Source organism: Muntiacus reevesi, chromosome 13, assembly GCF_963930625.1.
Source record: "Muntiacus reevesi chromosome 13, mMunRee1.1, whole genome shotgun sequence".
Classification (NCBI taxonomy): domain Eukaryota; kingdom Metazoa; phylum Chordata; class Mammalia; order Artiodactyla; family Cervidae; genus Muntiacus; species Muntiacus reevesi.
Genome location: NC_089261.1, coordinates 65,433,903 through 65,446,115, shown reverse-complemented (window position 1 = coordinate 65,446,115; position 12,213 = coordinate 65,433,903). Strand labels below are relative to the sequence as shown.

Sequence of the window (12,213 nt, the reverse complement as noted above, 5' to 3'; positions counted from 1 at the left end):
CTGCCCGGTGCGGGCAGCCTCCTCAGAGGGCACCACCCGTGAGCCTGCCAAAGCGGTGTCATTACACGGTCCTTTGAAGAGGGTTATCACGACGCGACACGTGTAAATGAGCTTATCTCACTTCCCCAAAGGCCGGCCGGCAGTGTAGGGCGGGAGGTGCTGCTGCTCTGAGTCACCCCCAGGAGTGCACTCCAGCGGCCCAAGAACGGGGTGACCGACCCGGCCCCTCCCTCCCCACCAGGTCAGTCAATCCTAGCGACTCCTCCGGACACCACCGCCTGCAAGGCCGGTGCCCTGGGCGTGCACAGAGCTCATGACCGTCCCCGCGAAGGGCATGCCTGCGAGTTCACTAACCCCGGTGCACAGGGGAGCCGAGATGCGAGGGCAGGAGCCAGCTCACCGAGCAGCCAGCGGCTCTAGCAGCAGTCTCCCGCAGGCCGCCAGGTCAGGGCTCCAGCCCTCTGCAGCCCTGAAACAGCAGCGCTGTCTCCGCGCTCAGGGAAGCTGGTGGAACGCCTCCTCCCGCCGCCTTCCTGGTAAAACCTCCAACTGAGCGCTTCTCCTTTCTTCTACCATTCTTACACTCTCATCCACCTGCTCCAAGCTCTGCCTCTCATATTCATTACAGGAAGAAGAAACTTTTCTTTTTAAATGTGGTGAAACACACACGTGCTGTGCTGTGTTTAGTCGCTCAGGCGTGTCTGACCCCAGGGACTGCAGCCCGCCAGGCTCCTCTGTCCATGGGATTCTCCAGGCAAGAATACTGGAGCAGGTTGCCATGCCGTCCTCCAGGGGATCTTCCCGACCCAGAGGTCGAACCCAGGTCTCCTGCATTGCAGGAGGATTCTTTACCAGTTGAGTTACCCAGGAAGCCCCAAAATACACATAACAGTTACCATTCCACCATAAGAGTTAACCATTTTTAAGTGTGCACTTCAGCGGTAATAGGTACACTCACACTGTTGTGTAAACATCTCCAGAACCCTTCATCTTGCAGGCTGAGGCTCCGTCCCCATCACACACTGACTTCCCTCCCCGCCCCTAGCAGCCACCTCCTAAGTGTCTCAGAGTTCAGAACCTTCTGGGACTAGGACAGAAGTTGACAAAGGAAGACTGATACCTGAATTACTACGTGGGAAGATAACATTACTTTCCCCAAATTTAGAAAAGCCAATCTTCCTTCCTTCCTCCCTCTCCCTTTCCCATCCTTCCTTTTTCTAATAAGCAATTTTAATTCTTTCTTACGTGGTATGAACAGTAATTGTAATATCACTACAGACACCACAGTGAATGACCTCAAGTGTTTCAGTGTTTACATTTTTTTTCACGTTTCAGTTTTATGGACATGTAATTGAGAAATAAAATTGTAAGAAATTTAAGGTAGACATGGTGATTTCATATATATATACACACATTGTATGCTGATATACAATCCCCTCATCTAGTTAAATAACATCCATCACCTACCATATTTCTCTTTTGCCCATGTGTGTGTGTGTACAGTGAAAAGCTACTCTCTTAGAACATTTCAATTATAGAATATAGCGATATCAACTAGTCAGCAGGTTCCACATCATGTCCTCAGACCCTACTCATCTTACAGTTTTCTCTGTGAACATCTATTCTGACCCATCATATTGATGTCTTACACGACAGCCCCTTTGCTCCTTTGACTCAGTTCTGGCAGTTCAGTTTACTTTCTTTGGAGGATACCAGATGGCTAGGACTGTCTTCGCCTTCAGAGCATTTCAGATTCTATAGGGAGACTAATGCAGCCCTAATTAGCCAGCTCTGGGGGGCTGAAGAGCAGCGCTAACAGATGGACAGGGGCTTCTCAAACCTGAGACCACTAAACTCGGGAAAGAAGACAGAGTCTGAGTTGAATCTCTTTATTACTGTCCCCAGTAATACTGTTTGTTATTTCTAGTTACTTTATTATTGTAGCATCTGTAGCCTCTTCAAGTTAATTTTTAGCTAACAAAGATACACAGACAGTATCTCATAACCTTTTCCCCCTTACTAAATGTTCTAATTTACTATTTTAGATGTTGCTCTTCCTAAATTTAGCCATTCTCAAATCCAGTTCTTCCCTGTCTCCCAGTAACTTCTTCCTTCAGAGTATAATGGAACTTATTTGTAATGCTTTATAAGCTCTTTAAAGCCAGAGTCAACCGCATAATGGCAGGTCATTTCTGTAGGAGGTTATCACATTTCAAGGGGACATAATCGTATTCGTGGTATGTCTGAGTCTCCAGAATTATGAGCTGTGTGGCAGCAGATTGGAAAGCCACACATCCAGGCTCAAGATGGGCCTCCTTGGCTGTACATGCTCCACATGCATGCTTCAGCTTGCAGTTTCCACCCTGGACTCCACTGACTACTGAGGGAATCGGAAGATGTATCACTGGTCTGTGTTAGACTACCATTCTGCTGGGCTGTAACTTCTCTAGAAGAAAATCTAATGAGGGAATAAAATAGCATGTACTGTATTCTTTTGCCAAAAAAAAAAAAGAAAAAGAAAAAGGAAGTATATGTAATACTTCTTACTTTGAGCCATGTTGGAGATAGCATGAAAAATGGAAATGAATTCTGGACCCTCTGTGATGTGACATTACCACCTAAGTGAAGTCTTCCCTTAAATCCATCTACCTTCACTACTTATCCTGAGTACTGAAGAGCTGAAGAGTTAGATCACCTTATGATACAATCATGGTGATTTAATTTTTCTTTCTAGACAGCTGTCTCTCAGATTAGGACCTACATGTGTTAAAAGATTTCTGCACACCCACCATTCACAGAAGCATTATTCACAAAAGCCAAAAGGTGGAGGCGACCCAAGTGTCCATCAAAGATGACGAGATAAACAAAATGTGATAAATATATGCCTCCATGCTCAGTCACTTCAGTCGTGTCTGACTCTTTGTGACGCTCTGGACTGTAGCCCACCGGGCTCCTCTGTCCATGGGATTCTCCAGGCAAGAATACTGGAGTGGGTTGCCATTTCCTCCTCCAGGGGGTCTTCCTGACGCAGAGATCAAAACTGAGTCTCCTACAACTCCTGCCTTCGCAGGCAGAATCTTTTACCACTGAGCCGCCTGGGAAACCCTGTCATATATACGTGCAATGGAATATTAGCCTGAAAATTCTGGCACATGTTACAACATGGATGAACCTTGAAAACTTGCGTTAAGTGAAACAGTCCGGTCACAAAAAGACAAATACTGTGTGAGGTACCTAGGGTAGTTAGATTCATAGAGACGGAAAGGCGAAGGGTGGCTGCCAGGGGCTGGGAGAGAGGACAGTGGGAACAGGTTTAATTTAGCAAGATGCAAGGACTTCTGTGGATGGATGCTGATGGTGGCCATTCAACAATGTGAATGCTTCCATGCTACTCAACTATACACTTAAAAACTGTTCAGAGAGCCTTCCCTCATGGTCCAGTGGCTAAGACTGTGTGCTTCCAATGACGGGGCCCAGGTTCAATCTCTGGTCAGGAAAGTAGATCCCACATGCTGCAACTAAGACCTGGCCAGCCAAATAAGCAAACAGCTTTAAAAATTGTTAAGAGGGTGAATGTTATGCTATGTACACATCACCACAATTTAAAATATAATTATTCACTTTCAGGTTTTTTGTGTTTTTTTTTAAAGGAAAAAAAATAAAAGAAAAGATGTATCTAGAGTAAAGGGAGGTGACGAGAAAGACTCTTTTGCCTGAATTTTAGATCTGGCCTAAGAAGTAGGCATTTCTGCTTCTGCCTTAGTTGGGAAAAGATGTTACAAGCCCCTCCTGTTCCTTCCATCAGTGGGTCTCATCCCTCTTGAAGTCACAAACACACAGCAGCAAGTTCCCTACAGCCTCTTGAACATCTGGCTGGCGGCCTCCCTGGGGGCCTGATCGGCCAGACCCCTTCTGTCTGGGATGGGCTTTCCTGAGACACGCGCTCTGACTCCGGGCCCCCATCCACTCTCTCCTTCAAAGCGCTGGAAGGCCAGAAAGCAGAGCCGGGGAACAAGGGTGAGGATGACCTATTGTCCAGCAGGAGCCTCTGCTGGAAGTGAGGTCACAGGCCAGGGTACTGAAGAAATGCTCTCCTGCTCCTTCTGATACTGAAACGATGCACTCAGAAACAAAAGGTCTTTGCGTAAAGCAAAGAGCAGGGAAAGCCAGGCTCGGCACGGAGGACGCCGAGCATGTCCTGAAGACCTCCTCTCACGTGTCTCACGGCTCACTCCTAGGGTTCTCCACATTCTATAAGAGATAGACTCTTGGCTGTTTCAACAGGGGACCATACAGCCCCCAAACAGAGAAAAGAGGTCAATACTGCCAGCTCAAGAATTCAGCAACGTGGAGAGCTACCACTTCATTCCAGAGCCCTGCCCAATCTCTTATCTAGTCAGCTCTATCTCTAACCTATTTTCCTTGCTCCTTTCCAACAGATTAAAAGATAATGCATTTCTATTGCCCTTATTTTTGGGGGGGGGGGTGTCAATGTTCTTTTACCTCTTGGTTTCCTAATTACTTCTTCTAGCAAGTAGAGTTGTTTTAATTTATCTCCATGTTTCTAAACAGAGAATACTTACAAATGTCATTTAGCCTCAGTTTCTATAAGACACGGTGACCTGTTTCTCTGAGGCCATGCTTTCACTTAACTTCTCAGAACTTCCTAGCTTTATATTTTTCTCAAAGTAACAGTTTGTGTTCACTGGAAAAGGCTTCCTAGAAAGTCTATCTAAAAATAGCATTATGCTTTGGCTGTCAGAAATCTCTGTTCCACAATGGCCAAGATTTAATTAGGAGGTCAGAGGAATACAGACCACCTCAAAACACTTGTGGAAAGAAAACTGGAGGGAAAAACAAAGATAAACGTCTAAGGATGTACATTACTTAATGATGTTATTTAATAAAAGGCACTTTGTCTCAGAGAGCTCCAGTTAAAGTCAAATAAGTGAGTTCAGAAGCTCAGTCTTGTTTCAGCGGAGACTAGTAAGACCGGGCTTCAGCGGAGCTCTTCCCCGGGGGTGCGGGGGGCGGGCGTGGGACACGCAGATGTGCCGGAGGCAGGGCTGGGCTGGGCTGGGAGGCGAGCAGCGAGGCCCCAGACAGCATGTTCTCCGCATGAGGTCATGGTCCTCTGGGACGTCTGGGAGGATACGGCTCGCAGGCCTCTTACACTTTCTTGCTACTTAGCTCAGGCTCATCATATAGCAGCCCCCCCCCCCCCCCCCCCCCATTTTCAGAGCATGTTCACTTGGGTTATCTCATTTCTCAGTGATTCCAGCAGATTTTGGAACGGAGGCACATACCCAAACACAAAAGCGCGCAGCATGAGGAGACCGCCCCTCCGCGGGTCACTCTTACCTCTTCTCTGGCCTCCCTGGAGGACGCATTTAAAGATCCTCCCCTCCTGGAAGGGGAAGCCTTGGTGGCATCTTCCTGCTGCCCAAACAGCTCTTCGACCGTCTTGGTGTCGATCTGGTAGTGATGCTGCTGGCTGGCTGCCAAGGTCCAGATGTTGGTTTTGCCCCGAACTTGCTCTTCTGGAATGGTTTTCCAATAAAAGCTTCTCATCCGCTTTTTCTTACCAAGCTGGCTGTAGCCGTTCAGGTGAGGGTTTGGGGGTAGTCCCGGAGGAGGCGGGGGCACCGGGGGCGGCCCCGGCGGCGGAGGGGGCGGGGGCGGGGAGGGAGGGAAGCCCTCCCCCGAGTCCGGACCGAGCGGCGGGGGCGGCGGCGGCGGGGGCGCGGGCGGGGCCTGCCCGGTCACGAAGCCGGCCGCCATGGCGGTGTTCCCATTGCCTTTATCGCTGACCAAGGAGACACAATTCATAACATGCATAGCACCGTCGCCTTCTAAGGACGGAATTTCTTGACCTTGGGGAAGCAGACACAGCCATCAAACTTCTCCATCTGCTAGCAGCCCGCCAGAGAAGAGGCTACGGGGTCGTGTGTCCTCTTCCAAACCTGCAAAGATAAAACAACTTTCAATTCAGTTCAGACCACTGCCACATGGCCACTCCCTTCCGAGGCCGCTGCCTGGGTGTTCAAATCAGTGAGGGGCCGCAGGTCCAGAGGAGCACGGAAGGGACTAACAGTTTTCTAAATGTGAACCAAATTTTACTACCTGGAAATGCTGCCAAAGCAGCAATGGTAAACCCCACCTGGACCTTCCACTGACCAATAAAACATATTTACCGAGAACCTGTGATAGGTTCAGCTCACTTTCTGAATAAGCTACTTGTTCACTAAGGGGCTCGTTTCCTTGGGGCCGTGGATCTCCCATCCCTGGGGAGATTACCCAGATGGCTGCAGCCTTAGTGACTCTACCTTTCTCCAGCAGGGACGTGTCCCCGGGTCAGCGGGTCAAAGGGCATCCTCCACCTTGCACATATGATAAAATAATGGCCAAACCTTCTCCCAGAATCAGGGCCACCATCTTCTACCTATACTTGGAGACGCTGCTTCCCCGCAGAGGAAAGAATGCCAGGCATGAAGATGAAAGGTTCCAGCTCTAAACCAAGCTTTCTTGCTTACAGTTTTAGAAGGGCCATTTCCCCTCACTAGACTTGGGCTTTCTCATTTGTAAATTTAGGAGGTTGGGATTGACCTCCACCATTGCTTCCGAAGCAGTTGTTTTGGGCTCCTGTTAAGACACTCTGTACACCATCAGACCATTTCTCTGCCTCTTCTGCTCCATCTGACACTATCAGCAGAGCAGACACCGGCACGAAAGGGGATGTGCCCGAACCACGCCTGTCACTGTAGGTGGAAAGCTTTACCGCCTGAGCTACCAGGGAAGTCTCCTTACGCCCGTCACATGTCTACCCCGCATCCACTCAGTCACAGACTTATCTCAGGAGCTTGTGTTTTTATTGACCTTTAAATGTTTATTTTTGGTGTTGAGTTGTTGTGGAACCTGGTGTGAAAACAGGGGTCAAAACAGCTACATTTCTTCAGCTATGAGGACAGGTGAGTGCACATTTAGAACACAGGGTCCTGTGCAGCGCACACCCCACCTATGTGGGCATGCAAAAAGGGGGCTGCTCTGCCCAGGTGATAAAGGGTCACCTGGAAGGGCTTTTTAGCCTGGACCTCTGAGAGCAATCATCCTTCTAAAGCATTCACTTACACATCTTCATCAAACACAGCAGAATTCCACAGGAGTAAGTGTTATTAAATGTTTTACACAGAATCATATACAAAAGGCAGGCTTGCCTTGGGAGTAAGAGGGATGACTCCAGAAACAGAGTCTCTTCCTCAGACCCCAGGTCTGCTACTTCTTTGGGGGTGCAACCTGGGGTGACATAGATTGTTTAACTTACATTTCAGCATCCTCCTCTGTACTCCACACTGTAAGCATACACCGTTCCATTGGTCTGTATGAGATAAATGAGCTCATACATGTACACCCTTACCAAGATGCCTGGTACATAGGTAGCTATTACTAACAACTGGTATCAGATGTACATACAATTTCTGTTTATTTTAACAAGTGCCACATTTGCTTTAAAATATGTGTTGGGTTTATAAGTAAAATGTGAAGTTGCCTTTGGCTACTGGAAACACACCTTTGATATTTCCAATCTCTGCTTCTAAGTTACTAGGTTTGTGACCTTTGTCCTTGTTCAGTACTCAGCGATTGTATATTACATTTCTACCCATTACAAGAACAAATGTGTTTATGAAACATTTAAATATTTAAGTTCTAAAAATTATATATGGGTAGAAAATAGGAGAATTGCATAAGTTTTTTTTTTAGCATTTTAAACACTTTTAAGTGCACATCAGTGGCATTAGGTACATTCACATTGTTGTGTGAAGTGTCATCATGGGATAATTTTTTAGAAAGTAAAACTGAAAATATTTATCCAAGCCAACTTACAACTCACTAGAGATGCAACCAGCTTTCAAAAGGAATTTTCATAATTATCATTAGGGGCATAACTAGGCTGTTTTCATAGTTGGCACCCCTAAAGCAAATGACTCATTGTCAATTACAGTTTATAGTTATATTTGAACTCGTCTTTTCTCAAGACTGTACAGGTAATCTTGGCAGTTTATCCTTACATATTTTAAAATACTTCTGTACATGAAATATCTCATATATAAAGAATTGCTAATCCTCCGATTCACCTCCAATTCCAGATATGCTGACTTGTTTATAGATTATCTCTGTTAAGAATGGTGATGAGCTAGAAAAGTCCCCGTCCTAGAAAGCAGTAACTCATTTGGTGCTGTTAGTATATGCACAGCTGTGCCATTAAACCTCCCATAGCAAATGTGAAGATACTAATAAAGAGTGGGAAAGACTGTACCCTCAAAGGTCGTGCAACAGCACTGTCTGCTAATACCAAAGCCCCAAAGCATATGCGTTTTTTTGAGTATAGCCTTTTCTGCAGAGGAAGTACAAGCTTAAAGCTTGTCAAAGTAACAAGTAACACGAGTTAGTTTTGCATGGGCAGGATTCTAACCACTGTTCTGTCTTGAGAAAGAATGCTGTTTTAGAAAGTTAAAGGGACAAAAGAAAATTTACAACATTGTTCCTGGTATGTTGTCTGGCTAATTTTTTCCCAGGGTAACATACAAGGATCCTAGGCCCCCAACAGCTTCTAATGAATGAGTTCTCCAGCAATGATTAGCTAAGATGCTAATGCTTTTACTAGGAGCCTCAATGGGGCTTTGACAGGGCTTCCCCCTTGGGCCACGATTTCCAATGTCAAAGAGATGGCAGGAAAAAGAAAGTGCAGACAGACATTCTAACCCTTTCCAGTCCCATGAGATACTGAAACAGAGGACACACAAAGAACCAGATTAAAGCTTGTCCGCAGTAAAGATGTAAAGGTGTACTCTCCAAGCCCACTAGAACACAGGTGACGCAGCAGCCCCAAAGCAGACTGCTTCACACAGTGAGTAGCTGCCTTCTGAACAATGGAATTAGCTTTCGGCTCTATCTGGAAAACGTCAAGTGTCTCATCAATCTCCCCCAGGGCAAAGAGAGACAGGCTTGTATTTAGCATCTCACCTACAGGATGGGGACCTCAGCAGCAAGGGGGACGGCTGCTAAGGTTGACAAATGCCCAACCCTGAGTAAATCATAGAGGTGTCACAATCAGTCTCTGAAGATGAGAACTTCTCTTCAAGTCCCCTGACTGCTAATCAGGACCCACTGGGGGTAAATCTGCGTGGAGGTCCCTCCTGGGGAGGTTGTAGCTCAGCTGAGCATCTCCCAACTATGGGTTTTTAATAAAGGGATGTTTGAGCCGATCAGTAAGCAAAAAGTCTTAGAATGAGAATGTTTATAAGGGTCTTCAGAGGAGCCCCAACTCTCTTGCCTTTGCTCTTGGTATCAGAAACAGTGTTGAACCTCTTGAAGGGAGTGGGTGGCAAGGAAGAAAAGAATAAGCATATTTCATTTCACAGTGTATTTAGGAGGAAATCATGTTCCTGAAAGCTCGTTCAGGGCTCAGAGCTTTCCTGAAAGAGGGTTAGTGGGGCCCTGTTGCTCAGCTGATCACTCACCCCCTCGGTCAACAATAAGCAAAAGTAAACGCCAGGGAACACCTACCAGAAAAACCTTTCCCTTTGAATCCTGACTTGTATCACAGAGGAGGTGGGAGCAGGAAAGGCTGGCCCACACCCTTCTGATGACAAACGAGGGCAGAGCAAGCCTGGTGTGGAGGGAAGAGGCAGAGGAAGCCCCAGCTCTGTCTTATTTGTGGGGAGAGGAGAGGATGGGAAGGGACATTAATTCTAAAACACGGAGTGTTTGCTCCCACCAACTTACTGGGAAAACACCTCCCCCACCACCTATCTTTCAAAACCTTTCTTGATTATTGAACACAAAACGTCAACCACACAGTGGAACCGGAGCTGGCAACACCCACCCAGCTCTTCACCTTGGCACTTTCACCAGCAGTGAGAAATCCAAGGTGCTTCCAGTTCCCGCGGTTAACCGCCTGTCGCACAACAATCCACAGACACACCAACGCAACACCCTGGGAGCAGAGGGAAAAAACGCCTGTGTTTTGAATGTACATTCTCAGCTTCTCTCAATGTCCCCAAACCAAGGGGCGGGGGGGAAGCACCAGGGCGCCAAAGGATGCTCTAGAGAGAAAAAAGCGCTCGCGATTCATTCCAGGAAGACAACCGTGGGTCGGGGTGGGGGGGGGGGGTGGTGGTCACAGACGGTCAAACCCCAGGGCAGTTTCTGTGCAAACAGCTGTTTGAAAATGGACTCCCGAGGAGTCGGCGTGGGGGACACCGGGACCCGACTTCTTTCTGGAGGCCCAGCAGTTCCCCAGGTCTCTGCACTGGCGAGCGGTCCACCGCGTCCTGCCACCCCCCAGCCACCGGCTCGCGCCCCGCCCCAGCCACTCACCGAAGCGCCACCGGCCCGGCCGCACGAAAGGCTCCGCGGGCGCTGCCTCCGCCCGAGTCCCCGGGGAGCCCCGTTTGGCCAGTGCCGCTCGGGCCGCGGGCGCCTGCGCGTCCTTATCTGGGCGGCGGCGGGAGGGGTGAGGGAGAGGGCGCCGGTGCGCGGCCCAGATAGGCGCCCACACGCGCCGCGCAGGCTCCGCGGCGGGCCCGGGGCGCGCGCTGGGGAGGCCCGGCCGCCCTCGACGCAGGGACACGCGGGTCCGTCGGGCCGACGCCGGGGCCCGGCCGGACCCTGCGCCTCCCGAGAGCGCCGGGCGGGAGTCCACCGGCAGAAGGTCCCGGAGCAGCCGCCGCACCGATGCGCCCCTCCCTGGCCCCGCTGGGGTCGGCGACCCCGCCCCGCTCCTCCGGGGCCCCCGCCTATTCCCGGGGCCCCGCCCCGCCCCGCCGCCCAGCCTGGTTCCCCCAAGCGGAGTGGGGGGCTCGCTCACCAGGGAAGGTATCACTGGGCTTGACGCTAAAGGAGGGGGTCTCCTGGTTTGCGGGTTCCGCCTGCTCCTCGAATCTCCGCGAAGACACTTTCCCAGGTCCGGGGTCTGGGTCCCGGGCGCTGGGAAGAGAGCCTCACGGCCGCAGTGCGGCGCCGGGCAGAACCGGCGAGGAGAACAGACGGGAGACGCCTGGTGTTTGGTCAGGGGATTAAACCGGGAGCCCCGGGTCCCCGAGCTGGGGCACCGCGGCGGCTGGAGGTGACCCGCCAGCCCACCCGCTTTCTCCCTCAACTTCCACGAGCGCAGGGTTCAACTTCCAACCTGAACTTCGCACGGGCCGAGCGGACGTGCCAGTGCGAGTGCCGCCTTGTCGTCGGCCCGCATCACCCGGACGCCGTCTGGCCAGCCCCGCACCCACTGGCAGGAGGGCCGAGTCGTGGCTCCCGCTGGCCAGGGACCCGGCGCGGCGCCCCTCGCTGCGCGCTCTTGGATGGGCGGGGATCCAGTGGGAGCGCAGTTTATGCGAGTCCTCGCAGCTAAAGCTCAATCAGCCAGCCGAGGTTTAACCCGGAGGCGGCCGGGGACCTATCTGGCTCTATGTACGCGGGTCCAGACCGGAGCGTCTTCCCCTCAAGGGGTCGATCGCTGTCCTCTGCGGCCCGGCGACTGCAGCCCAAACCTCCCCAGCCTTCCCGGTGCAGCTCGAAGACAGCCGCGACTCGGCGCCCCAGCTCCGGGTCCGGGCTGATCCGCTCCTCCGGAGTCGAGGACTCTCCGTCCCCGGGTACTCCCGAGCAGCGATAGCTCCGCCGGGGCCGCACGACTCACTCACCCGCGGCCGGTGCTCCCCGCGCGCTCTCCTCTCCCCGCCGTCCGCGGCCTCCCAGCGCCGCCGCCTCCTGCCGGCTGCTGCAGACGCGTCAGCTCGGGACCGCGAGGGGGCAGGGCGGCGCGGGGCGGGGCGCGGCCGGGGCCTCAGGTAACAATGCTGCAGACCAGGCTGCTCCCAGCGCCGGCTGCGAAGAGCAGCACGCCCATTCCTGCTCGGCCCTTCCGCCCTCCCTCCGCGAGCGCCCACGCCGGTGCTGCGGCGTTCACCTGCGCGGGACCCGGGGGGCGTGGTAGCCAGCACCCGAAAGCTGGCGCAGAGTGGCCACCGAGGAAAGTCGGGGGGCGGCAGGGGGCAGAGAGGTACGGACTGTGCAGAAGAACCAGGTGTCCTCCTGGAACCAGCAGAGGGAGGCGCCAAGCTGGTTCTGAACCCGCAAGTGGCTCCACAAAGGAGCCTCTGCGACAGCCTCCGCAGCACCATTGCCCGCGCACACGCGCGCGCACACGCATATTAG

The 12,213-nt window shown here is 51.4% G+C and overlaps 1 protein-coding gene across 4 annotated transcripts in view; it reads right to left on the bottom strand.

Annotated features, from left to right (window-relative positions):
* The window catches only part of FHDC1 (FH2 domain containing 1), a 43,052-nt gene extending 31,268 nt beyond the window's left edge, over positions 1–11,784 (bottom strand). The window contains exons 1-3 of one of the 4 annotated variants that reach the window (XM_065904604.1): positions 11,189–11,667; positions 9,896–9,994; positions 5,362–5,963 (exon numbers count right to left, since the gene is read on the bottom strand). In XM_065904604.1, coding sequence (XP_065760676.1) covers positions 5,362–5,838 — 477 coding nt within the window. In that variant the 5' untranslated portion in view covers positions 5,839–5,963; positions 9,896–9,994; positions 11,189–11,667. Of the gene's footprint in view, positions 1–5,361; positions 5,964–9,895; positions 9,995–10,377; positions 10,725–10,867; positions 10,976–11,188; positions 11,668–11,699 lie in introns of those variants that run through there. The other 3 variants (XM_065904603.1, XM_065904606.1, XM_065904605.1) reach the window with 3 other exon arrangements.
* Between the last annotated feature and the right edge of the window lie 429 nt (positions 11,785–12,213).